This window comes from Anastrepha obliqua, chromosome 1 (genome assembly GCF_027943255.1).
Source record: "Anastrepha obliqua isolate idAnaObli1 chromosome 1, idAnaObli1_1.0, whole genome shotgun sequence".
NCBI lineage: Eukaryota > Metazoa > Arthropoda > Insecta > Diptera > Tephritidae > Anastrepha > Anastrepha obliqua.
Window position 1 is genome coordinate 54733118 of NC_072892.1, and position 27255 is coordinate 54760372.

The 27255-nt window shown below is 35.1% G+C and overlaps 1 protein-coding gene across 1 annotated transcript in view; it reads left to right on the plus strand.

Annotated features, from left to right (window-relative positions):
- LOC129252848 (neuroligin-4, X-linked) overlaps positions 1-27255 on the plus strand; it is a 112788-nt gene that overhangs the window by 33929 nt on the left and 51604 nt on the right. The window contains exons 3-5 of the mRNA XM_054890985.1: positions 4015-4212; positions 4308-4694; positions 5105-5141. Of these exons, the coding sequence (XP_054746960.1) occupies positions 4015-4212; positions 4308-4694; positions 5105-5141 (622 nt within the window). The remainder of the gene's footprint in view (positions 1-4014; positions 4213-4307; positions 4695-5104; positions 5142-27255) is intronic.

Genomic DNA, 27255 nt, shown 5'->3' on the forward strand with positions numbered 1-27255 from the left:
CGTATTGCAAGGCAAACGCCTTGCATGCTAAAACGCACTATCAGTTAAGCGGCTGTGAGCGAGTTTGTCGCATCGAAAATTCAGACAGAATCCAAAGTAGTAACTACCAAATGCAACTACATGAACACGAGTCAACATATATCTACCAACCAACACAAACACGCACGCACTCATGTACACAACTACTGCGTTCAAACAAAGTGAGGGCGGAAAAAATCCTGTATATGTACATAAATTCATTCCTTTACACCTCTACGGTACAGATTTGCTAAAACAAAATTTGCACATTGCATGTGGCAAGTGGCAAGTGGTTGCGACAAAGCCAAATATGCACTTGTTTACCTGTTTTGCAGCATGCTTGCAGGTGCACTGATGACAAAAACAAAAAAATAAAAAAAAAACATCTACGCTAGCGTTTAAGTTCCTGGAGTCTGGCCCACACATTCCCACATGCATATGGATGCCCATAAGTTCGCTAAGCATTTGATAGAATCTGCAAGCCTCTGTCCAAACGCTAACGTGTTCCGCATATGTAAATGGTTTAAGCTTTAGCGCATTTAAGCGGCAGTCCAACACGGGATAAACATGAGTGAGCGCATCCGCACAGCATCAACACAATGTTGACCTAAATGCAAACACCTAAATACAGCTGTGTTCAAAATAATAGGAACGCGACAAATTATCAAGTTTCAACTTTTTATTTTGTATTTAATTTTATTTCATGGTTCTATAAAAGTATAGAGCATTGGGTAACAAAAACGACAGAGCCCAGCACTAGAAATGTAACCCATTAAAAGGACCATATTAGTAGTTAGGAAAATTACTTCCATTCAGTTCAAAGTAAACAATGTGTGAAAATAATACAAAATTAAGAATCAATTTACTTTTGCTCGATATGACCACCTTTAGCTTTAAGTATGGTCCTAAGATGGTCCATAAGCGAATCGCAAGCTGCCCGAATGTGTCTTGCAGGTACATATTTTGTCCCACGCGTGAACAATGGTTTTTTTCAACGACTCGAGACTGGTAAATCTTTTAGTTCGGATTTTGCTCTTCAAAGTAACCCAAAGGGAATAATCCATCGGATTCACGTCTGGTGAATTTCAGAGCCATTATGTTGACGTTATCAAGTTCGAAACGTTGTTTTTTAACCATTCTTGGTTCACTCAAGCTTTGTGATACTGTCCTGTTGAAACGTCCATGACCTGCCACTGAAATGTTTGACTGCCCACGGCTTCAAAGCAACCTCCAGAATACTCTTACGAATTGCTCAACTTGAAAAAATTTCTCGTCAGAAAATACAATGTTCGGAACACGAAAATTGACCGCTTTTGACCAAGCGAAGCAACTCCTTCGCTCTCTCCAGTCTGACTTTTTGCTGCTTTGGTGTGAGTCCATTCTCCTTTTGGATCTTGTAAGGTTTGACTTTGTAATCATTTTTCAGAATGCGGCGAATGCCATGGTCAGATATTTTCAGTTCTTTCGTCATTTGATTGTTTCTTCACTACTCAAATCGCTTCTTCACTTTTTGAACCATTTCACGTGACGTTGCAGTCTTTTGATGACCCCCTCCACGACGTTTCGCGATGCTACCAGTATCATTGTAACGTTTGAAATCTATTACTGATTTTCTTTTTTCGCGTTTACTCTCGGCCAATCGCTTCCGTGCGCTTGTAAACAATACTCTGGACTATAATTTAGCCAACTAACATACTGCTGATGTCCGTGCGAGCGGTCTGTAATAGGTTACACTTCGAGTGCCAGACCCTGTACTTTAGTAACGCAAAGAGCAAGTTCTCAAAAATTGCATGGAATTTTAAGAGCTTTTTTCTGCTGCGATATTGAGCATTTCATTTCATATAAAGTACTTCTGGATAAGTGCTTGAAATGGAAGAAAATTCTGAACAACGTATGAGATTGAGCATTTTCTCCATATAACGAATGCTCGAAGAAATCATCCAATACTTTCAGCAAAAAAATTTTAGGAATCAAGGCGATAAATGACCGTCCTGCAACTGACAAACTGGAAGTTTTCGAGAAAAGTTGTTTAAATTTTGATGACAATTTTTTAAATTTCTCAAATCTTTGAGAGTTTTATACAAATTTTGGGGGATTGAATTATGATAAAATGTCTTTAAACGCAAAATGAATAGAGTCTAAAAAAAGCAAAAATATTTAAAAGTTAGTTATTTTTCGCGCTCCTATTATTTTGACCACGTGTGTACATACATAAGTGCACACATATGTACTCTGAGTAAATTCTAAACATGCACTTTCCGCATGACAATTCAAATATTTTGTAGCCAGACAGCGTAAACTGTGAAAAAATATTTCACTTAAAGCAAAACTGTTATTCTAGTTTCGCATAAAACGGAGTTCATTTGGAAGGTTATTTGTGTAAGTTCTTTTGGAAATAGCGTGAGCTTATTCAAAATCTAAATTTAAAGAAAATATTGTTTTAGAATTATTTTTATTTCATATCCTATTCATATATGTTATGAAACTAAACAGAAGTGAGGTGAACAAAGTTCCAACATTGAAAAATCCATGGCCTCATGTTTCTTTTTAGTTTCTTTTCTCATGTAAAGGTCAAAAATGGTGATATTTTGAAATGATTGTATGGGAACCCCCCAGGGGAGTGGGGTGCATCAGCCGTCCAAAGTTAGTGGGGGTCGGTCATACATTTGGACTCTATTGGAGCACTCTAAATGGGTCAAAGTGGGATTTTTCGTTCGACCCAAATTGGGGGACATCAGAATTCGTTTTACGGGCATGGTTCCTTCGGCAAAGTTTCTTATTTTCATCCCTAGAATACGATTTTCACAGAGAAATGAGCGATTTTTAAATCGATCCGCCCTAATATGCATATAAAGGGTGTTTTTTTAGAGGTTAGGTTTTCAAGTTGGCACTACTTTTTTCGTAGATGGTCTTTTTGTCACTTGATTTATGCTCAGTTTGGTTTGCCATTTCATAATGAATAGACTTACACCTGAACAACGTTTGCAAATCGTGCAAATTTATTACGAAAATAATGGTTCGGTTCGCGCGACGCATCGAAGAAATTTTTTTTCAGCGATGAAGCTCACTTTTGGTTGAATGGGTATGTCAATAAGCAAAATTGTCGCATTTGGAGTGAACATAATCCACAAGCCATTGTTGAGACGCCGTTATATCCTCAAAAAGTCACTGTTTGGTGTGCTCTATGGGCAGAGGGAATCATTGGTCCATATTTCTTTAAAAATGAAGCCGGCCATAATGTTACAGGCAATGGAGAGCGCTATAGAGCCATAATTAATGACTTTTTCCTGCCTGAATTGGACGATGTTGATGTGGACGACCTTTGGTTCCAACAAGACGGCGCTACATGCCATACAGCCAACGCAACAATCGATTTATTGAAGGAAACTTTTGGTGAGCGCATTATCTCGCGCCGTGGACTATTTCTTGTGGGGCTATGTGAAGTCGCTTGTCTACGCAGATAAGCCCGAGACGATTGACGTCTTGGAAGAGAATATTCGGCGCCTTATTGCTGACATACGGCCCCAATTGCTGCAAAAAGTGGTCGAAAATTGGGCCTCTCGGCTGGAATTTATTCGAGCCAACCGCGGCGGCCACTTGCCCGAAATCATTTTTAAAACATAATGGCAAACCCTTATCTTTATAATAAAGCTAAATTCTTGGCCATAACATTAAATTATATACGTTTTATTTCATCTTGAAAACCTAACCTCTAAAAAAAACACTCTTTAATTGAAGCATGCATCCTATATGGCCGTCGTAGTGTTTGGTCTAGCTTCTCCTCCTATTTGTTGCGTGCGTCTGTTGTTCCACAAACTTGTAACTATCATTAGTAATAAATCTATTCATAACACTGATAGTGGCCACAAAAAGTCTACTAATAAACCCACCAAACTTTCGATTTTTCATCTTTGACAAATTATTCTAAGCATACTTTATTCTCACAAATCCCTGTCTTTAAGAAACTAATTTGGTTGAATATCTTTTTCACACAAGGCTTCCTAAACGCAAACACCGATCGCTACTCAAAACTGCCAGCCAACTATGGCCTAATGGATATTATTGCTGCGCTGCACTGGCTAAAGGAGAATATCGCTGCCTTCGGTGGTGATCCGCAAAGTATTACACTAGCCGGTCATGGCACGGGAGCAGCGTGTGTGCATTTTCTTATTTCATCGCTGGCCGTGCCGGAAGGTATGAAATACCAAACAAAAATATGGGATATTACAAAAATAAAAAAATAAAAACTACAAAAACCAACAGCAACTAATTACTTCCACTTCCTGCAGGCCTGCTCTTCAACCGCGCCATACTCATGTCCGGCTCCGGATTGGCGCCTTGGTCTCTAGTCAGCAATCCCGCCAAGTATGCAGCCATCGTTGCGCATCATGTGAATTGTGCGCCCGACTTGCCGCATGCACATCTCATGAAATGTCTGCGCGACAAGACGCTGGAGCAGCTGCTGGGTGTGCCCATACGTCAGCCAGATTTCGGTTTCGCCTTTGGGCCAAGCATTGATGGCGTAGTAATTGATGGTGGCGACTATGTGCCGCCAGCACCTGGCTCAGCAGCTGCACAAGCCCAAGCCTCTACAGCTGCGGTCGGTAGCCTGGGTGGCGGTGCAGGCATTGCAGCAGCGGGTGGCTGGGGTACACCAGGCCAATTGGAGAATATCGGTAAGTATGAACGGTGGTTGCAAAAGTACATTAAAAAAAAATGCAGTCAAAGTTTGCATGTACGAGTTGCGAAAATTTAATTTCTTTTTATGAAAATAATATTAAAGTGGAATTTTTATAATTAATTTGTGATTTATTTCATTTCCATATTCACTTTCAATTTACTACATGCACTTATTTAATTTACTATTTGGCAATGCTGCGTCTGGTTCGTCTCGTCGTGGCATTGAACGCACTCAACACTCACTGTTCATCGTCGGGATTACAACATATTATCGTCTTTGCTGCAACCGGCTTTGCTGATTGTTGTGGCTGCTTAACACGCGGATGCGCTTTTAATGCCATCTTCAACTCCACCGGTGGCGGCGACGTTGGTGGCCTCAACTTACTTGCGATCTCAATTAATTCAGTATTAATGAGGAAAACAGCCATTAACAAGTTGTCAAGGTATGTAACGCGCAATGGCTTCGTTTACAGTCATATGTAATACTACCAGTGATATAATCAGTGATATTAAATTCGAAAATATGTGCAAGTGTACTTTTATATGAATGCATGTCTCTTTGTAAGTGTGTGTGGTGTCTAAGAGTACTTATATGGTTCAGAAGATGGACTGTGTGCACGTGGGAGTAGGAGGCGGTGTATATGTAGATGTTTATAGGTATTCGAATTTACATTTGTGAGTGAGAATATGTTTACAGCGTTCATTTGTATGTCCCAGGGGCCTTTATTTGATTGAAAATCTGATCCAGCCCACGCCAGATACATAATTAATGATAGAAATATGTGGAAATGTTATACATGAAGAGTATACGTTTCGCTGAAGGAAGCTCTCATGCTATTAGTTAACGGTTAAATTGCTGTAGGCCGGAGTAGTGAGGAATAGTAATGCTTTAAGTTATAAAAGTGTAAAGGCCTATCGCCCTTCTTCTGCTAGTGAGGGGAACAACTTTTAAAGCATTTATTTTAGAACACGAATTTTCCATAAATTTCATCGCTGTATGTATGTACAAAGTCTTGCCATAAATTCTGTGACAAATTTTACAAGACATACAGCGAAAACATATTCTCAGAAAAAAGGTTAATTATTTTTCTTTTTGTTCGTACGCATTACACAGTGCGACATCAAAAATCAAACCGCACCGGACCTTTTTTTTCTGAAAATATACCTATTCAATAGCAAAACCCTCGCTCGGTTTTTAAAAGTTAGCTCGATTTTTTTTTTATTGCGTTTTGAAGTTTCCTATTTTCATGAGATTTTGGAGTTTTACCTGTACGCTAAATTTGACTTATAAATCGACCTTTGTTTGATTTAATCGATTTATTTTGTCATAGCTTGATGCAGAAATTTCGTACATGTACAAATAAACTTATTTTGAGAAGAACCTATTTCTCAATACGCAATTTTGAATACCAAAATTTCGAAAAATTGTATGTTTTTACCATTTTTTACTGTAATTATGAAAATAATTAAAATTTCTCACTATTTCTTCTAGCAAAAATGTTGCAAAATGTGCTAAAAAAGTCATTTATAAGATAAAAACATAAAACTGAACTTTAAGTTTGTTATTTTCTAAAAAAATAAATTTTTAACAAGATTTTTCTTCATAAAAATATTTTTTTTATACTCTGCTTTAAATTTTTTTTTAAATATCTAAAAACTCTGTAGGTAAAAATATTAAATAGATTAAGTAAAAAGAATATAGACTTGAATTCTTATAATTTTTTTTTTTTTATTAAAATAAAGAATTTTTACGTACTAAAACCTTAGAGATGAGCTCTTTTCGACAATGATTGAATTTCAACATCATCATTATCAGAGTAATCAGATTCATCAGTAAAGAATTCCATGTCTGTCTCTTCTTCTTCTACCTCATATTCTTTTTCCTCCTGGTTACTCCATTTTCCTTCATTTTCTTCTTAGAACAGGTAAAATCGTTGGGAACAAATTTTGGAATTTCTAAAACAAACATTTCCTGATAAGACAGACTACAATCTTCTTTATACTTTTTATTTTGGAATGTGTGCTAGCCACTTTTCTATGTACTTAACAGGCTAAAAGTCTTGTGAGACCAATCTTGCTTTTCACTACTCACGATCACATTTTGTTACATCCAATATTCATTGGAAAACCGTATCTGGAAAAAATACTAGCAAAAATAGAAAAATCTGAAAATGTGTATAACGGGTGGTTACGTATAAAATTATTTTCATAATTACAGTAAAAAATGGTAAAAATATACAATTTTTCGAAATTTTGGTATTCAAAATTGCGTATTGAGATATAGGTTCTTCTCAAAATAAGTTTATTTGTACATGTACGAAATTTCTGCATCAAGCTATGACAAAATAAATCGATTAAATCAAACAAAGGTCGATTTATAAGTCAAATTTAGCGTACAGGTAAAACTCCAAAATCTCATGAAAATAGAAAACTTCAAAACGCTATAAAAAAAAAAAATCGAGCTAATTTTTAAAAACACAGCGAGGGTTTTGCTATTGAATAGGTATATTTTCAGAAAAAAAAGGTCCGGTGTGGTTTGATTTTGATGACCCCAAAATTGTCGCACAGTGTTATCGAGTCATAAATTATAATCAGTTTCGTTGCAAATTTCGCTTTTTAATAATGGGATGGGGAGCTAAGGAAAATCGCATTACAGTGATTGCATTACAAAAATGTGGTAAAAATGCAAATGGGATTTACGAATTGCTGAAAAATCGTAATATTCGAGACCGCACGATGAATCGTTTTTCCCAAACGTCTGAAGTGCAAGACAGAACAAGAAATGGCCGTTCTCGCGTGGTTCCAACCAGTGCAGTAATAAAAGCCGTTCGAGAAAGAATTCGCAGAAATCCCCTCAGAAAGCAGAAAACAATGTTCAGAGAAGTGAATGTATCGATCCACAAAGCCTTCCGTCGCTCAACTGAACATCTTATGACAACTAGCGTGAAAAAAATTAGGCTCGATAGGTGCAAGCATCTTCTTCAGTAGCACGTAGCACGCACTCAACGCCATGAAAATATTCTTTTAAAAGATGAGAAAAGTGTCACTGTCGTAGAAGTTTTTAATAGAAAAGCAACAAAATCTATGCTGAAACTACTAAAGATGCAAAAAGTTGTGTTCCAATGATTCAGCGTGGTGACCATCCAACTTCCGTAATGGTTTGGTAGGGGGTGTCTCGTAAAGGCGTTACATCTTTTCATTTCTGCGAAAAAGAGGTTAAGACCGGGACAGAACTATGTTAGGTGGATGTCTCAGAAAGCGTGCTGAAGCAGTTGAGCAGTACTCTCTTCAAAGGAGAGCGTCGGATCTTCCAGTAAGATTCCCCTCCAGCCCATAAGCAAAAACCAATCAGCAGTGGCTAAAAAAAACATTTCTGGGTTCATAGCCGCAGAAGATTAGCCATCTGGAAGTGCTTATCTGAATCCATTGGACTACAGTTTGTGGTCACAATTGGAGAACATGGCCTGCCAAAGACTTCACAGAAATTTGGACAGTCTCAAAAAATCTTTGGTTCAAGCTGCAACGGCAATATCTATGGACACCTTGCGCAAAGCTGAATGGCCTAATTGGTTGAAGGCTAGTGTGAAAGCTAATAATGACTATTTAGAATGAAAACTAAACATTTTGTTTTAATATCTATATTTATTTTAAAATTCATAATAAACAGAAATAACTACATTAAAAAAGAGGTTGTCTGTAAAGTCGGTTTACTGAAGATAGTTTAACGTGACAACGTCATAAGAAAATACTGAAAGAATGGTTGTATTTTTCAAAAGAAAATTTTAATTTTATTTGTTTGATACATATTTTGTATATATATAGAGGAAGAGGTAAATGGAATCGCAATGTAATTGATCAAGTTACATTTACACAAACGTGAAAAATTACAAAACATTAATCAAATTCATGAAAGATATCTTCAATTTCGATTGTGCATCAGACGTTAATAAGTCAACAACACTAAGAGGTACCATCATCGATTTGCCTTTTTCAAGACACTTTACACTCGGGACACTCCCTTTCATTTCTTACTTTTTCTATCATCGTCCTATTCTCAACAGAGAAATGGTTCATTACCATGCACACAGGAAGAAGGCATATGCAAATACAAGTATGTGAATTTATATACATATGCGCATATACGTACATATATATGCTCACTCAAGTAGGACAGAGCCAGATGTCGAACGTTGCCGAACGAGGGAGCCGATTGTGCCTCTTTGTCGTTCGTTCCGCGCTCCCGCTTGCAATTCAAGCAAGGTAACGCCGCATGAGCAAGATAACGACGCATTTTTTGGTGCGTGCAGCCGGCTACATCGAATTATAAGACGTTATCACGTCAAAAAGTATTATAGTTTTATATCTATAACGGGCTTAACTTGTAACAGAACTTATGACAGGACTGAGTATGTGGATGATAAGCACATATGTACATATGTATGATGTATAATGAGTGGAACTCACATTTACATACTTTCAGGTAGTCACACGGTTTTGAAAGCCCTTCTATCAACTGTAGTCACCTCAAGAATGGTATGTGACTTGTCGAACCTTCATAATATGTTGAGGAACTTCAACCCAGTAGTATTAGGTTGGGTGACGGAAGATGAGGGATAGAACTGTATACAACTAGAAATATCACTTAAACAAAATTTGGCTCTCTGAGACCATCATGAATATTCAGAACACAGGTTTTGTAAATGTTCTGCTCTAGGCAGAAAACGCCTGCACCACCTGGGCGGTAGTGCCGTGCATCTATATAAATTATGGAACAATAAATCCTAGAATGCGCTTAAATTTTGAAAAAGCCTTCAAATATAACTCAGCAAGCTTTGTGCAATAGATATATCTTGGACGCAGTTCGCGGTAGCCCAATAATAATAATAATAATAATAATACGTACGTTTTTCTACAAAAGTAGGGAATATTTCCGATTGCCATTCACGTTGGAGATTCTTACCTTATTCCCGCTGGTTGTACTTTATGACGTACAGAAAAATGGGATGAGTTTTGAAAATTTTATTGAACAAACTACATAAATATTACCGACTTTTATTTAGTGAGCATTCAAAAGCTTAATGGTCTAGACTTTGTATTTTTCTTATAGCCACTGGATTTACATAATATTTTGACATTTATGCTGTGCCACTACAAAGCACAAATACGAAATTGGTCATCTTTAAGGGGACAAATACCTGTAAACGGCCATATTTTCCCTGATTTCCATTAAAATGATTTAAAATTAAGAAGTCAATATATTTTTTTCAAAGTTGACATCCAGTTTATTTATACATTAAAATAATATACATTTTTTTTTATTTTTAAACATTTAAAATGGCGGATGTACACTCAATTCATCTAGGAAGGTCGCAGCGGGACATCGGCGTCAGTGACCTGAATACGAAAAACCAAAAGTTTGTTTGTTTATTAATGTCATAATTTCTATATCAATTTAAAAAAAATGAAAAAAAATTCGCGGAATAAAATGCTTAAAAAAATGAATTTTGGGGCGAATTTTCCTACTATTTTTGCTTCGAAAAAATTATTATTTTAAAAAATTTTCGAAAAGTTGAAACACATAGAAAGTAATATCATAAAAAAAGATTGTGCAAAATTTCAGGGAGATCAGTCAATAACTTTTCGAGTTATCGTGTACGCCAATTCGAAAAATATAGTTTTGAGAAAAATGCGTCTTAAGTTAAAATACAACTTAAATGTAACTCTCCCAGCGCTCGAACGCACAGAATAGAGTCGTCACGGTTGGCGATCTATAATATAAGAAATACTTCAATTTACGTTCTAAATTTTTTTTGATATATTCTTCAAGGATTATATTAACATTTCATGAAAAATGAAAAAAAAAAATTCGAAATTTTGCAGGTACGAGTATCTGTGCCCTTAAGGTGGCGCGAGTTTGTAAAGTAGTGAAAAAAGTGTATCGCCACATTTTTATTTAAAAACGTGTGCCAGGGAATAATAGTAAATGTATTATAAGTGAGATTTTTTAGTAAATTGGAATATATGTTTTATTTAAAAAATTTTCTGTACTTTATAAAGTATCAAAATTAGTTTTCTTCTCCCAAATTTACAAATATTTGTAAAAAAAGAAAAGTGATTATCGTGGCAAAAATGATGTAAGAAGTTTCGAATAAACAGTTAAAACCCTATTGTGGGATAAAAGTAAAACTAATAATGTGGAAAATCCTAATTTGATCTTCTTTGCTCTAGAGCTAGACCTATCTAATTGACTCAGAAGAACTTAATGAGTACAATTTAGATGCTATGATTCATATAATAAAAACAGTGACTCTTGGAAAATGAGAAATTATCTTTTCAATGATGTCTTAAATACAAGAACATTCTAATAAATCAAATATTTGTATTAAAATATTATATTACATACATTAGCCTACAAAAGCCATATGAATTCAAATTTGAAATTTGGATAAAGTAACTAAACAAATTTTTATCACAATTCTAACTTTTTAGTAACAATTTTTAAGGGGGGCCTCTTATCAGTCGGCTTCAAAAAAAATCGATTTTTTTTTACTGCAATCGATAGATATATTATAGAAGAATATGCTCTCAAAATTGTATAACGGAATGCAAAGTGACTTCGGAGTTACAGGCCTGTATAAAGACCCTCGTGTGAGTATACTGTCTACCTTCTGAAAACTTTGAAACACGTTTTCTCAAAACCATGTTTTTGAAAATGGCGTGTAAGATTTAAAAAAACCGACGAAAGTTATCGTTTCAAAGTTAAAGATAATTAAAATGCGCAACTAATTAACTAACAAAATACAAAAAAAAATTCAGTTTCTAATGTTATTTAACACCTTTTTTGAAAAAAACGAAAAAAGCACTTTTTTTGAATAATTAATTGTGTGTTCATTTTTTCATATTTTTATACAAGAGTAGTCTATTATATGCGGGAAAGCCTCCTGAATAAGACAATATTTTCCTTTTGTGCCTCAGGTGAAAACTACGACCGCAATATTACACGCCGTTTTACTAGGGCGCAACGAGAAGCTGTGCGAGATTCCTTATATGTCCGCCATTTTGTCTTTTTATTTATGTTAAAAAATTGCTTATTGCTCTTCAATTATCCCTTAAATTAAATGCAAAAGATTATTTCTGTGTGTAGCTTTTTTCGTTTCGAAAAACAATTGAGAGAAAAACGCTTTTTTTCAAAAATTTCGATTTTTTTAAACAATTAATTGTCGGTTTTTTCTCAAAAATTTGAAAAATATTTCCTGAGACCGCCATATTGTTAATTTTGAAAGAAAAGCTTCGATCAGGCGCAATATTATCTATTAATAAAACTAATTTATCTCGTCCGATTGATTTTAGATGAATCTCCAAGGACTTGTGATGATCTCCGCAAGGGACTTCTGGAGAAAAGCGCTCCATTCAAACAGCGATAACTTTTACAATTATTATTTTTTTGTTGATATTTTGCTGAAGTCAAGTTGAAACATTAATCATTAATGCTATGTTTTTATTTTAGTAAAATAAAGCAATTGACTAGCAAAAAAATGATTGGAAATCGTCAGTTTTTCGGGCCTCTGACTACACCTAATCCCTTAATTTATTGTAATAAGGTATGAGTTTCAACTAGTTCAAAAATCGAGTTGATTTTTGACAATCCTTTTGCTAAGGGTAATGGATAATTTATTCGAGCGTTAATTATTTAGAAATAATGCACCAGATCGCCGGCAAAACAAAAAATGTCAATACCAAAAAGGTGGTGTACGCGCCAATTATATATAAATATATATTAGTTTCTAGTTTTTTAAATACTGTTTAAAAAATTTCCTAATTTTGATCAAAACTCAAATAAGTTTGTTTTAATTTGCAAAAAGTTTGTAACTTGGAGTTATATGGTTTTAATTAGAGAATGAACTTTTAATAAAACAGCAATTAAAATTATAAGAAACAAAAAAAATAACAAAACTTATTCTTAAGTCCAAGTGCTATAGTTATTTAAACCAGTATATACTTGTATGTACATATGTACCGTTAAGCGCGTAATATGTCACCTCTCATCTTTTCCTCCTTACACTGTTCTGGATTTATTTGCATAATCGCCTGCTTAGTGATAGGATTTGAAGTCTAATCAAATTAAACGCACCACCGCTTCCAATAAAGTGTGTGTATGTGTGTGCAAGTGTGATACTGTTTGCTCTTATCCACTACACACATACATCCATACCTGCATATGTGGTGCTCTAATATTTATGCACACGCGAACTTAAGTATGATCAGATGTACTAATTGGAAAATTACCAAGCAACCGGGTAAAGTGCAAGAAGTAAGGAATTAATTAAAAGTTTATTAAAAGCAGCTGTTTCGCTTACATGTCATGTACAAGTATGTATGTATATATGTATGTGTGTGTGGTGTTACCTAGGTGATGAAGTAGGTGACGAAAGAAAAATCTATTAAAAATTATAGTGAAAGATACATTTGCGCCCTTATAAGCAGATGATTTGGGTTTGTAATTGTGTGAAATTGTATTTAATGGCAAATGTGATAATATCTCACTAACGATGTATGTACGTACATATGTATGCGGGGAGCTAACAAGATGATGGCGGCTGCTGATTAGGGTGTGACGTTGGTGAGTACAAGTGTTTTACGTTTCCTTGGAGCTCATGTCGCCACTTCAAACTATTTAACACTAATTAATGGAAGATTTCGCTAATTATGCGCTAATATCAATGTAATTCCGACTATGCCACAGCTTATGCGCTCGCCTCAATGTGGATATTATACTTGAATATGCAAATGCATATGGGCAAATATTCAATAGGTAAATCACATATGCGTAATTACATACTTATATCCATACTTACATAAATACAAAGTTGCTTATAAATTCATGCGCCCGCATGGCTGAGGGTACTTTCTCATACATTGCCATGTAAAATATAGATATGTGGCTACATTGCTGCTTAATTGCTTGCATAATTCGAGGCCATATTAAATTTATGCAGGTGTGAAGCTGGAGCTTCTATGAAAGCCCTGGTAAGCGATAGTTTGGTAGATTATTTTACGCAATTGGGATAAATTTAAAAAACTTCGTACAAAGAGAAGAAAAAATATTTTCTTGAAGTTTAAATTGAAAAGCTTACTGTAACTATTCACTTATTTCTATACCAAGTGCCTGGTTTACAGTTTGCAAAAATTTTGCTCAGTGCTCCAAAACTTAATTTGAGCGCCAGCCAAGGGCTAGGTTCTCTTTTGATTGTTGGGAATACCGAAAGGCTGCCGTGATTTTTAAGCTGTATAGCCAAGCTCCACTTTATAAAATTTAAATTATTATTTTTTTTCTCTCTTTGTTTTAGACAAATGGAAAACTTTTAGATCGAACTTCAGAGTCCTATAAGAGCTACGATTTGGAGTGGGGCCCATCTTAGGGTGCATCGCAAGTGCGAATTCAACTTAATTTTTTTCCCGCAGTCTACATTTTTCACTTAAAAATTAATTAAATGAATTTAGTAAAAATTGGCAAAATTTTTTTAATAGTAGGTAGAGCTCTGATTATATCTCGACCGAAATGTTTTTCACCACAACACTGGCCATCATTTAGCAGTACAAACCTCTGTAGTATAAATAAGATTGGAAAGTTTCATTAAGCTTTTTCAGCGGCAAGCCAGCAAGCGCCATGAAACTACAAGATTTTTTTTAGGGATGAAAAAATTTGCACGGAGGAAAAAGCCTGTAAAAAGTAATAAATAAAGTGGCGTAGTCTATGCAAGAACTTTGCATGATGCGAAAAATGTTTTACCAAGAGTTCAGATTAATCATTTTCTTGGTGGGGAGTATCCCTTAAAGGCATGACTTCTTTGAATTTTTATTAAAAATATTTAAAAATTGGAGCACAGGTGTACCAGAAGATGGTGGTCTAAAAATTAAAAAAAATCAATTTTTTCGATATTTCGAAAGTATACTATCTTAACCCTCTGCGACTGACGTGACTTAATTTTCACAATTCCACTGACATGGTAGTATATCAAACACCTTTTCGACGACTTGCCTTTACCAAGTTACGGTTTGTAAAGGTGGTGAAACTATTTTAATTGTTTGTTTTTATTTATTAACATATTTATTGAATTTAAAATGGCAGTATATGTTAAACGGATTTTGTTATCATTTCACAAATTAAACCTTAAAACTTATATCTATAAAAAAAACAACGAAAAATATTCCATATATTATATTTTTTAGCAAATGTTTTACATTTAATTTTGCTTAAACTTAAACTCAACGATATATTAAGAAAAGAGATAAATTCCGTGGTTAAGTTAGAAATTATTTTATGTTCAACATTACTTAAAAATTCGTCCTCCAAAGGTTATGTGTTTAAGAAAAAACAATATTCCATTCATATTTCATTAAAAAACTTTTTTCATTCTATATTAAGCTTAAACTTATCAGTCTATTAAAAAGAGATCATATGAATCGTGTAATAAAAAGTTACAAATTTTGTTGGCACGTCTCACAAACTGGCTTAGAGCATTGGAGGCAAAGTGGCTTTAAGAAATTGCAGCAACAATATCTAGTTACTCTTTTTATTTTTGGCGGACAAATAGTGCAAAGTTTTCTTCCACTCGATGAGCTAGATCGAATGGTTGGTGGGAGAGGGGAAAGATCTTTACCGAGAACCCTGTTTATCGTCATTCTTAGTTCTCTTGGCAATCTTTCATTATAGACCCATATTATCTAACGCCAATTATCTTGCCAGATTGAGTAAAAAATGTTTCTTCTCATTTTATCATCACTCTCTCAACACATTTGATTCAAAACAAAGCTATTAATACCAATCATATCTATTAGTCTTTGGAAAACTGCCATAGGCCAACGACGAGTTTTACGGCTGCTTGAATATATCGAACATTTTTTGTCAACTTCGTCGACTCATCATAACTGGTTTTTTTGTGTCAGCAAATCAAAACTAAAAAAAGATATAATGATAATGAAACAATTTCACTGATACGTTGTTCAGGAGACACTACGAAAATATAACAAAAATACTGAGGTGATTGTTTCTCAGACACCTACGTCAATACTAATGTGGTTGACTTGTAGACACTTTTTCACTCACACCGACGCGTGTGCTCACTTCAACTGCCTTTTATATAGTCTACTAACGGACTCATGAGGATGTGCTACTGAGCTACTAAAATTTCGGGAGTATCTGCTTATAAAAGAAAGGAGCAAAATAGTGTTTTATAGTATTTGGTGTCTTTTGTATACACGTCAGTTGCAGAGGGTTAAGAATATACTTTGAAATTTTCATGAAATTCCCAATAGTATAGCTTCTACAGTCTGCGCGCTCTTGTACCTCAAACTTTTAACTCATTTATTTCAAAATAACATTTTTCGGCCTGGTGTTGTCAAAAAAAATCAAAAAAACACTATTCAATTGAATCGTCAGAAATGTTTAATATGTTGTTCACAACATCAGTAGCTATTGCCCGTACTATAATCATATTACTATTTCAATTCTTTCGTATTTCTGTGATTAAAAACCTGAAAAAACCTGATTTTTAGAGTGTGAAATTGAAAACCGCGCCATTTTGTCATTTTTTTTTATTCTAGTACGGGACATAGCTACAGTCATACTGATTCAAAATTTTTTTTGTTTTTGTGTTTTAGATAAATAGAAGCGACAAAATGGACAACACCGTCCAGGCCAAATTTTACGGAAGGTCTGCTTCAGCGCTATTTTCAAAATTATTAAAATAAAAATTTAAAAATGTTGGTTTTATTTACGTATGTAAAAGAAGTTAAATAAAAAGTCTAAAAAATTTAAATGTCATTTTTAATTTTTTTTATTGTGAAAGAAAAATTCCTGAAAATACCGTAATTTTCGAGCTCTAAACCTTCGGGGTCCCTTAATTGAGAACACTGGACCTTTCAGTATAACTGTTCACCGGCATATGTGGCAAACTAAAAACCTACCACCACTACCACTGCTACGGATCTGCAGATCTGCAGAACGAAATCAATCACTTTTCTCTTCAACAACCTTGGGAAATTTTGTAAACATATTTCCAAAGTTAGTATTGTTTAGCCCAAAACAGTGCATTTTTTGAAGCAGTTTAGGCCGAAACGAGGCACCCAGAGCGCAAGCTGCACACAAGTTTGAGCAGAAATGTCGTAAGGTGCACGCTGACGAGAATTTGGCCACAGAAGCCAAGAAAGTGCGACTCAGTCCTAGAACATCGTTTTGCCATCGACCCCAGCAACTCAAATTTCACGCAACAACCTGGTGCAAGTACTATATAGCGTTTTTCAATAGGTGCGCTTCAACTTTTTTCCGATAGGGAGGGCGAACGACGCAATATTTTTTATTTTACGCTTGTCATTTGTAAACTTCATTAGTATACATTTCATCATGGAACGCTACACACTTGAGCAACGATTGCAAATCGTGCAAATTTTTTATGAAAATAATCGTTCTGTTGCTGCTACTTTAAGAGCATTACGGCCATTTTACGGTCCATTTAACAAGCCATCACTTTTGGCTCAATGGCACACGTGATTCATGAGGCACCGTTGCATCCCGAAAAAATCACTGTTTGGTGCGGTTTACATGCCGGCGGCGTAATTGGCCCATATTTTTTCGTTGACGAGAACGATCGCCACGTTACTGTGAACGGAAATCGATACCGCGACATGATAAACGATTATTTTTGGCCGCAATTGAATGGTATAGACTTAGACGACATGTGGTTTCAACAGGACGGGGCCACAAGCCACACAGCACACGCTAAAATTGATTTGTTGAAGAGTAAGTTCGATGAGCGCATTATTTCCAGAAATGGACCGGTCGAATGGCCGCCGCGCTCGTGTGATTTGACGCCTCTAGACTATTTTCTTTGGGGTTATGTGAAGTCATTGGTCTACAGTAACAAGCCGGCGACGATTTGTGAGCTCAGAGCCAATATTGAACGCGAAATTGCTGGAATTTCGGCCGATTTATGCAAAAGAGTGGTCGAAAATTGGGTTCAACGATTGGACTTCGTAAAATGTGCACGCGGTGGTCATTCAAAAGAAATCGAATTTCATACTTAATACTTCAAACTCGATAATAATATAAAAAAAAATTAGTTAAAAAAGTCAAACCATTTGTGTTTTATTCAAAAAAGTTCAAAAGTTGAAGCGCTCTTACTGAAAAACGCTTTATTATATAAATGCATAAAAACGGCTATGAGACTGTGCCATAAATAATGGGATTATTTACTATTTCGAATTAATCAATAATGTAAAATATATACAATATATTTAAAATTTTTTTTTAATTTTTAAAAGAAACCACTTTATGGACCACAGTTTTCTTTCCGCTGAGAATCGGCCTTCGTCACCTCAGATTAAATCAGGGGCACAGCTCTTTTTGAATCATTAACAAATGCGGCTTTAACTTTCCAAATAACTTTTGCATAATAATTCTTCATATTAAATATGGAGTACTTCTTCAACTGAGATGTCAATGGCATCAACAATTTCACACTGAGTCACACTGAGATCTTCTCAAACAATATCATAAGCTTGATCAAGAGTTGCTAGTCTTGTTGGACTGTTTGAACGTCCACTACTGGGTTCATATGAGTTTTGCGAAAAATTTGAGGATGCAGTTTCACAGCCGAATATTCGTTTTAGGGAAAAATACACCCAGTATTATGCGAACATTTTTTTGTTTTAAATACATCGCCTTGCTTGAGCCGCTTTAAGCTTGCATTTTATTGTGTCAGAATTTATTGGAGTATGAAGCATACTTGAAATTTTTATCAAAATTATAATTAAACAGTCTAAAATATTAATGAATATTTTTAGGATTGTTAAAATTTTCACCCAGTTTAGAACTTCATTTATATGATTCTTGTGAGATAATGCACTTTTTTTACATAAAAATTTATTGCAATTAAATAAGAAACAAATAAATTGTCAAAACTTGTCAAGAGGTTCATGTGATATAGTTGTGAAACGCACTGTATGCATATATAAGGTGAGCAGAAGTCAAGGATGATAGATTACCAGGTTTGGCCACGGATATTCGATTTACCAAGTTCGGCCAAGCAACTTCAGCTGCATGGGGGCCTCACCAGCCGTTTCTGCACGATCATTTCACTAGTATTCACACACTCGTCCAATGAGTTGTTATTCTGATGGCAACCAATCAACATAAGAGAGTAACCCTCTTTTTTTTTCATACATCACCAACACAACAAACCGCTTCGTGATTTCAGTTACGTCAGCCAATCAGCTGATTCTTTCAAATTCGCTGAGAGCCAGTTAACAGTCAGATATTGGCCACACCTTCCGAATTCTTTTCACCATGAGGTTTGTCCTTCAGCTATGGTGAAAAATTAAATTGTGCGAGTAACTTCGGCTGCGCGTCATCGGAGACTCGGTAGCAGAATTTCACCCACTCGTTTCACACGTTTTCATATAATTGTCCAATCAGTAGTTGTTTAGACGGCAACGAAGCTATATGACCGGAGGTTGTGTTGATTTGTATGTGTCACTTTTTTCGTAAAGAAACCGCTGTCATGACCCCATTAACGTCAACCTATCAGCGGATTCGTTCAAATTCGCTGAGATCTACATCCCTAAAAATCTATTCACCATATGTAAAAGTGACTTGAGGGGATCTGAGCTGAGTTTTGACTTTTACGATTTGCAAAAAAAAAAAAAATTTCTATGTCCTTCTAACCTACATTATCCACATGCTTGATTCTAAGTCATATTTTTTAAATAAACCAGATTGGTCATCTAATTCCTTATTAACTGTACCCGGCGCGAGTTGCTACGCCAACAACTTAACTAAATTTAAGAAAAATAACTTTAAAGAAAAATCAGTACATAAATATTCAATTCATTCTTAACCGTTTTATTGATTTTATTTATTTCGAAAAAATCGGTTGAACAGGGCAGAAGTTCCTACTCTGCAGTACCACTTGGTGGCGAGTGGCAGAAATGAGCATATTGTACAAACCTTCTCCGTGGAAAAATACATATATACAATAATATTTTACAATAATCGGTCTAGCAGTTTTTGAGTTCATCGAGGACATACAGACAAACTTTCATTTTTATATGTAAAGACTAGTACTTAAGGCTTTGGTTGTGGTTTGTTAAAAGCAATTTTGAATCTTCTATCCAGCTTTCTTATTGCCTGATATATATTCGCCAAATGACATAATTTTTACTAAACAAGTTATTTAGATCTCTAATCCAGAAGACTTCTTTCTTTATAAGAATTTTGAACAGTAATGCCGATTGCAGCCTATTTTCTGAGTACATAAACAAAACTCTGTGCATATACTTAAAGAACAGTTTTAAAGTGAACAAATGATGCATTTGTAAAGTATTTTGTTAAGTGATTTCTGAAGCTACCATTCACTTAACAAAATACTTTTGCAGTATATCAACTTCTTCAAACCCCAAAACCCCACACCTGTGCTGTGATTGTATTGAACGACAAACTGCAAGGAGAAGTTGCCATTTAGCTTCAATAGAAGTTTCTTTATTTTCTTTAAAAGACAAGTCAAAGCATTAATGCCATTTTTTTTGTTGCAGCTGTTCCGTTTTCAAAATGTTTTTTTAAATTCATTTGAGATGTTATTTCCACTCCTAAGTAAATACAGGGTTTTCCAATAACAGGTGTTATTTCGAATAGCCCTCTATTTCGGTAAATATCACTAGAAGCTGTCATCTTTTGATATTTGACACGTAGAAACTACGCCATTAATAAACATGGAACGAAGCACGCTTAAACAACACATTGAAATTATTAAAACTCACTAAAAAAATGATGAAAATTTAGCACAGACGGTTCGTAAAACTCGAACATTTTTGCGTCATCGGGAAGCACCTTGTCGGACCGCAATACAGAAATTGGTGAAACAATTCGAGTTGTTGGGACAAGTTAATGATATGAAGAATAAAACGCGTGCACGTCGCTTAAGAACAGCCGAAAATATTGCTGTTGTAGCCGAAAGTGTTGAAGAAAATCCAGGTTTGTCCATTCCTCGTCGTTCTTTGGAATTAGGCATTCCAAAAACGTCATTACACCGTATTTTGCTTAAAGATTTGTGTCTTCAGGCTTATAAAGTCCAGTTAACACAAGAACTCAAGCCGGCCGATCATCAACAATGTCGTGTCTTTGCTGACTGGGTCGTTGAAATGCATGAAAATGATCCGGAATTTCATCGAAAAATCATCTTGAGTGTTGAGGCCCATTTCCACCTCGGTGGCTTCGTTAACAAGCAAAATTGTCGGATATGGGGCTCAGAAAATCCAAGAGTTATTGTTGAAAAGCCTCTCTATCCTCAATGTGTGACTGTTTGGTGCGGTTTATGGTCCGGCGGAGTCATTGGACCTTACTTTTTCCTAAATGAAGATGGAGCAACAGTTACGGTGAATGTATTGCGCCATCGAGAGATGATTAACGATTTTTTATGGCCAGAATTGGATATAATTGATATGGACAACGTTTGTTTTCAACGAGACGGCGCTTCGTGCCACACAAGCAACGAAACCATTGATATTTTATCAAAATAATACCCCTTATTGGAAAACCCTTTATATCGGGACACAATCTGTATTTTTTCCTTACTATAATACCACTTCTCCTCTTTACTAAGTTTCCCACCTTTTCTGAACACCATTATTTGTCACTTTGAGCGGTTTACTTCAAGGTTCCATAGGTTGCCGTAACTTTCAATGTTATTATTAAATAATCTCTTGTAGTTTGCCTAGGTGATCCGCTAACAAAATGATATCATCCGCATACATTAGAAGTCTAATATTTTTCCCTTCTATGCTTAAACCTCAATCTAGCTTTCATGTAAGTTGTTTGTGTAAAGAGCAAATTGTAGTGGCGACAATAAGCATCCCTGTTTGACGCCTGAGTTTGTTTTGAATGTATTTGAAATTTCTGAGCCATTCCATACAACCGACGAATAGTAAAGTTTTCGTAAAAAAAAATTTATAAAAAATTGTTTCGTTCACTATGTATTATTGATAAATAAATAAAGCTATTTCCATCGTGAAATATTTTTTTGTTTTTCAACGCTCTATGAATTCATGCAGTAAAGGATTAATTTGTAATGAACAAAAGCTGTTGCTTACTTCTGCAATAAATGCAAGTAGCCTCATGAATTTTAAGGAATAGAAACAATATTACATCCCGATAGAATTTAGATTTTTAAGCTTGCCTGAATGAGTGAAATGCTCTACCCATGAACTTCTGATTCATTGTGCTGTTTTGTTTTTGTTTTTTCATTTCTGCATATGCATTTTTATAGAAGTTCATTTGAATTTATGTCCATATATGCCTGCCGGCGATGGAAAATATTAGTTTTCTAAATCGAGGACATACTAGTTATGGAAGGGCATATAAAATGGCTAAAGAGTAAAGTTGCAAAACTAAATAGAAAAATGCCGAATGAAATAGTAAAAGTAGTGGCCAATGAAACAGAAACGTCATTGAGTGGCTAAGCCTAAAGGGCAATAAGGCAAGCCAAGGTTCTACGGCTTCAACCGAACGAGGAATCAAACAATCAACCGCTTCGTGACATTTGGACAATGGCCAGGGGAAATTTTATTTGCCTTCCTTTTTCTTTTATCTGAAACCAAAATGGAAATGTATAGAAAAAAGTTAACTAAATACAGCAAAAATTCAGAGAACGAACTTAAAGTGCATGACAACTTTTAAATAAGAGACCAAATAAATATTTGCACACTTTGTTCTTCGATTTTAATGCATTTTTTCACATTTAAAAGCATTTGTTTGAATCAATTTATTCACTACAATAAGAAATACAATAGAAAAAATGTCGAAATAAAATTATTGCTGCTTGAGCTTACATATCATACATACAGATATGCACAAATATATGCTTGTGCAAACTGCGAAACAGCAAGCGGAAGAGTGAAAATGCATTGCGCTCACAACTTTCTTTCTTTCAATCACATCTTTTGCTATTGAAAGCATGCACGTTATGAAGCTGCTCCTGCAACTGCAGCAGTTAAATGGCATTGCATCTGTAGATGCCTTGTGCTGAAGAAAACATTTTGCAAGGCGCAAAATTTCTTTGCATACCAAATAGCAAAAGTTTAGTGGATCCCGACTTTTTGGTGATAATATCGTAACAGTAATAATTTAATTTAATAAACAAAAAATAAAATTGTATGCAAGTTAAACCATCATTCCATATTAATTCCTTCTAACGATGTGGCTGCAACGGTGTGAAACTGACTGCAAGGAAATGAATATATGAGGAAAATATAATTTCAAGAATTTCATCTCATTTAATTTTAAGCATATTTTGAGTAGACCCCTTTTGCCCGAAACAGCAATAACTGACAATTGACAAAGTTGACAGACACAAAGTTGAAACTAATATTTAGTTGAATTTCCCAATTTTTGTATTACGGCCACCAATTGCGCACATCGCTGCGTCGGATTCTTCAGCCACATATCTTTAACAATTTCTTAAAGTAGTTGCTTGTTATTCGGTATAGCATTGGGTATAGCCCTTTTAAAGTTTCCTTTTTTCTATAAGATTAAAGTCGGGGAGCTCAGCTGTCCATTCCAATTTTATTTGTGCTTAGCCAATACTTGACCTTTCGATTCGTGTGTTTAGGATCGTTATCCTCCTTTCTAGCCCCCAATTTATTTACCTGTCTGTTTGCATTAAGCCAACATAATATTTTGCATTATTTCCACCTAAATATTGGTGCCCATTATGCCTTCGGTTTCGTGTTTGGGACCTGCGCCATAATATGAGAAACATCCCCATACCATTATTTTTCAGCCTCCATAATTAATGGTTTTTAGATTATTTTGGTGCTAATTTCCGGTGTCAGGTAGGTGTCTAAGATATTATCTTGAACTCGTCCCAACGTACAATACTATTTTAGACTCGTCAGTCCATAAAATATTACACTTCATGTCGTTTATCAAAACGTTTTACCTCAGGTTTTGGTGTTAGGATTGGCTTATTTCAGGAGCTGCTTATCCAAGTTCCTCTAGTCTTCTCTGTACAGTCTTAACACATTTAGGTTCACTTCCATTTTAATTCGAATGTCCGACTTCATGGGTTTCTCTTTGGAGCACCTTACAGCGATCATTTTGCAGAATTTTTCGTTTGCGTTCTCTTTTCCCAACTTTCGCATTTGAAATCATTTTTCCATCTACTCTCAACTTCAGAATCAGCCTTCGTTGTTCTGTGGATCAGTGTTTCGCTTGATCCACTATACTCAAAATATAAAAAATATGTGCATGACACCCACCAAAATTAAAAAAAAATATATATATTGTAAATAAAAATATGAAACCAAGTTATGAAATTTAAATACCTGGGGATAGAAATATCCAGTAACCGTGACATTATTAAGGAAGTCAGAGAGAGATGTATACAGGGCGCACGTATTGCAGGTTGCATTAGGGATGTTGTATGGTGGAACAAATATATGACCACTGAAAGCAAGACGCGTATATACACTGTAATACGACCAATCCTGACCTATGGAGCCGAAGCACGAGCTGAAAACGCAAAAACAAAAAAGATCCTGCGTACAGCTGAAATACAAGTTCTACGATCCGTCGTAGGAAAAACACGTCTTGACTGCATTAGAAACGAGGTCATTCGTGACGAAACTGGCTTTAAAGACGTAGTGAATAATCACGTTTTTAGAGCTAGTGAGGACAAAATTATCCATATGGAAAGCGCGGACCTGGAAGACCACCAAAGAGATGGCGCGAAAGCTGGATTTCGAGATCAGCGGAATGACATTTCGTCATTTTGAATTTTAATAATACTTTGTAATTTATAACTTTGTAAATGTGTGAAGAGAAAAAGGTGAAAACCTATAATTATAATAAAAGAATAAGAAGAAGAAAAAATGAAGCGTACCTCCGTGTTAATTTGTGTAAAATTTTATTAATATTCCTTGGATAATCTTAAAAAACTATGGGCACTGCTATTTCAATGTTGCACTCAAACACGTAACGATGCCAATAAAGAACCGTTACTTACGTAACTGCTAAATATATTCAGCTATTTCATATTAAAGTATTCACATAGCAATTTTTTTAAATATCTTCGGTTCACTCAATAACATTAAACAGCGACAAGAACTCATGAATCGTTTCGATCAGATCAAAAGTCGGTGTATGATTCTATGCAAAATATGGACTTATCTCTTAAAGGCTTGAGGGAAATGTTATAAGACGAAAGAGATAATAGTTCAGGCGAATCCCCTCTATTAACCATAACAACCCTTAAAAAAGTGCTACCATGAATTTTTCTTCTGTTTGAAAGGCTCAGTAACATCAAAATTTGATAACGGATATTATAAGCTGGCTTGAAATCAAAGCAAATATTCAGTAAAGCGCAAATTTTGTGAACTTTTTAAATATCCTCCAATCGATCAGAATGTACGATGAACCCAGGATCTCAAATAAAGCTCGAATACTCAATAATACAAGGTGAAGTCCAAAATAAACAATACTGAGCTAAAATCGAAATGACAGGAGCTTTGTTCTTATAACTTCGAGCTTACTTATTCAAAAAACAGTCACCTCTGGCCTCGATACACTGTTTTGTGCGATCTAAAAGCTTTTCGAAAGATGTTTCAGGATACACTCGCACTCAGACCTTTCGTAAGCCCAAAATAATAAATCAAAAGCCGATAAATCGATGTTTTGGAGATACTCAACTCCGGTTCCATGAATTTCAATGATGACTTCGGTTCATTTTTGATAAATTTACGAATAATTTCGGTGGAGTTTTCGGTGATTACTGATTTCGGGCGGCCCGTATGTTCATTGTCATTTTATCCTCACAACCATCTCTGAAACGTGTAAAGATCTCACTAACTCTGGCACGAAACAGATAATCATCGCCATGAACCGTTTTCATCAATTGAAATATTTCGGTAGATATTTTACCGATTTAAAACAAAATTTGATGTTAGCTCTTTATTCGAAACTAATTTTTGTACCGATTACACAAATACTACAATAGTTTCTCTCTCATAAGAAACTTGTACTCTAGAAGGCCTAGGTTTACCGTAGGGTCAGAAATGGAAAGTATAAATCTTTTCAACAAAATATAGGGCAAGAAAAGAGCTGACAAATACCAGGTTAAAGATAGAGTCTATGCGGAGCCAATCAAAGTGATTTTTGCTTTTAAAGCCAAAATTCGTAAAAAATTGAAAAAAGATAAACCTAACCGTATCTGCATAATACAATAATAATAATATTTCACAGCATATTCGATCAATGCCTTGAGCAACTGTACGTGTATATGTTTGTATAAAATGGGTTCTTTTGAAAGCGATGCGTGTGTGTATGTATGTACATAGATTTATGTATAAGTTTAACTATATGTACTCGTATGTCCTCTGCGAATGCAAAAAAAAATACAATTTTCCTGATTTCATTTGCTTTATAATTTCCTGATTTATTCAGATTTTTCATTCATTCAACGCCGCTTTCGTCTGTGAAAAAACTGAATAAAGGAGTGCAGCAGGGAGGGTTATTTTATGCGAAACTCAATTGCTATATACACCATTGCCACTTCCTTTTTTGCATACAATTTATGCATACATTCATATAAACAAAGAGTGTGGTACACATACAAGTATCGGGTCTTTCGTAAAGAGTGGAGTAAATATTTATATTTTATAGTTTATATACGAGTAAAACGCAGAATTATACAGAAATATTGGGCTGATATTGATGCGAAATATAGCACGCATATTCAATTTAAATATGAAATCCAATACTGATTATGTGATCATTGCTAGCACATTTGCAGTGATCGATTTCTTGAAATACATTTTTTCGCTCACATTGGGCTTGGAAGGCCGGCAGCTTCAGTTTATTGTTTTTATTGTTTATTATTATTATAATCATGCTATGGCACAAGCTATGATCTTTACGAAAAACAATCCACCCATCGGAGGTTTTTTTATTTGGAAAAAAATTGTTAATATCGTACGGAAAAAAGTATCAACAACGCGATTTTCGAGGTACTAAAAACTTGAGTTACTTGAAAAACCGCATCCCCAGAAGTTTTCTAATGGTTTGAAAAATTTTTTAAAATTAAAGAAAAATTACAAAAATTAAAAACAAAAAATTCAAAATTGAAAAATCGTTGAGAATTTTATACAAAGCTTGGAGTTATATATATATAATATATATATAAGTTTCTATATTTCTGGGAGGGCACCAAGGGAACAACAAGCTTCCTCCATGCGCTTTTGTTTGACCCCAGTCACTTGAGTTCGTTCCAACTTGTTTGTCCTTGCTATTTCTTTGGTTTCTCCAGGTTAGTGATGGTCTCCCTCTGCTTCGGCTACCTTGTGGGTTTCAATCAATCGCATTACGGGTGATGTCGGCCGGATCTCTTCTTAATATATGTACAAGCCACCTCCACTCTCTTTTGAGTATTTACATTCGCATCGTAGTTTGGTGCGTTATAGCCCATACGTTTTGGTTGGATATAGTGTTGGGCCAGAAGATGCCAAGTACTG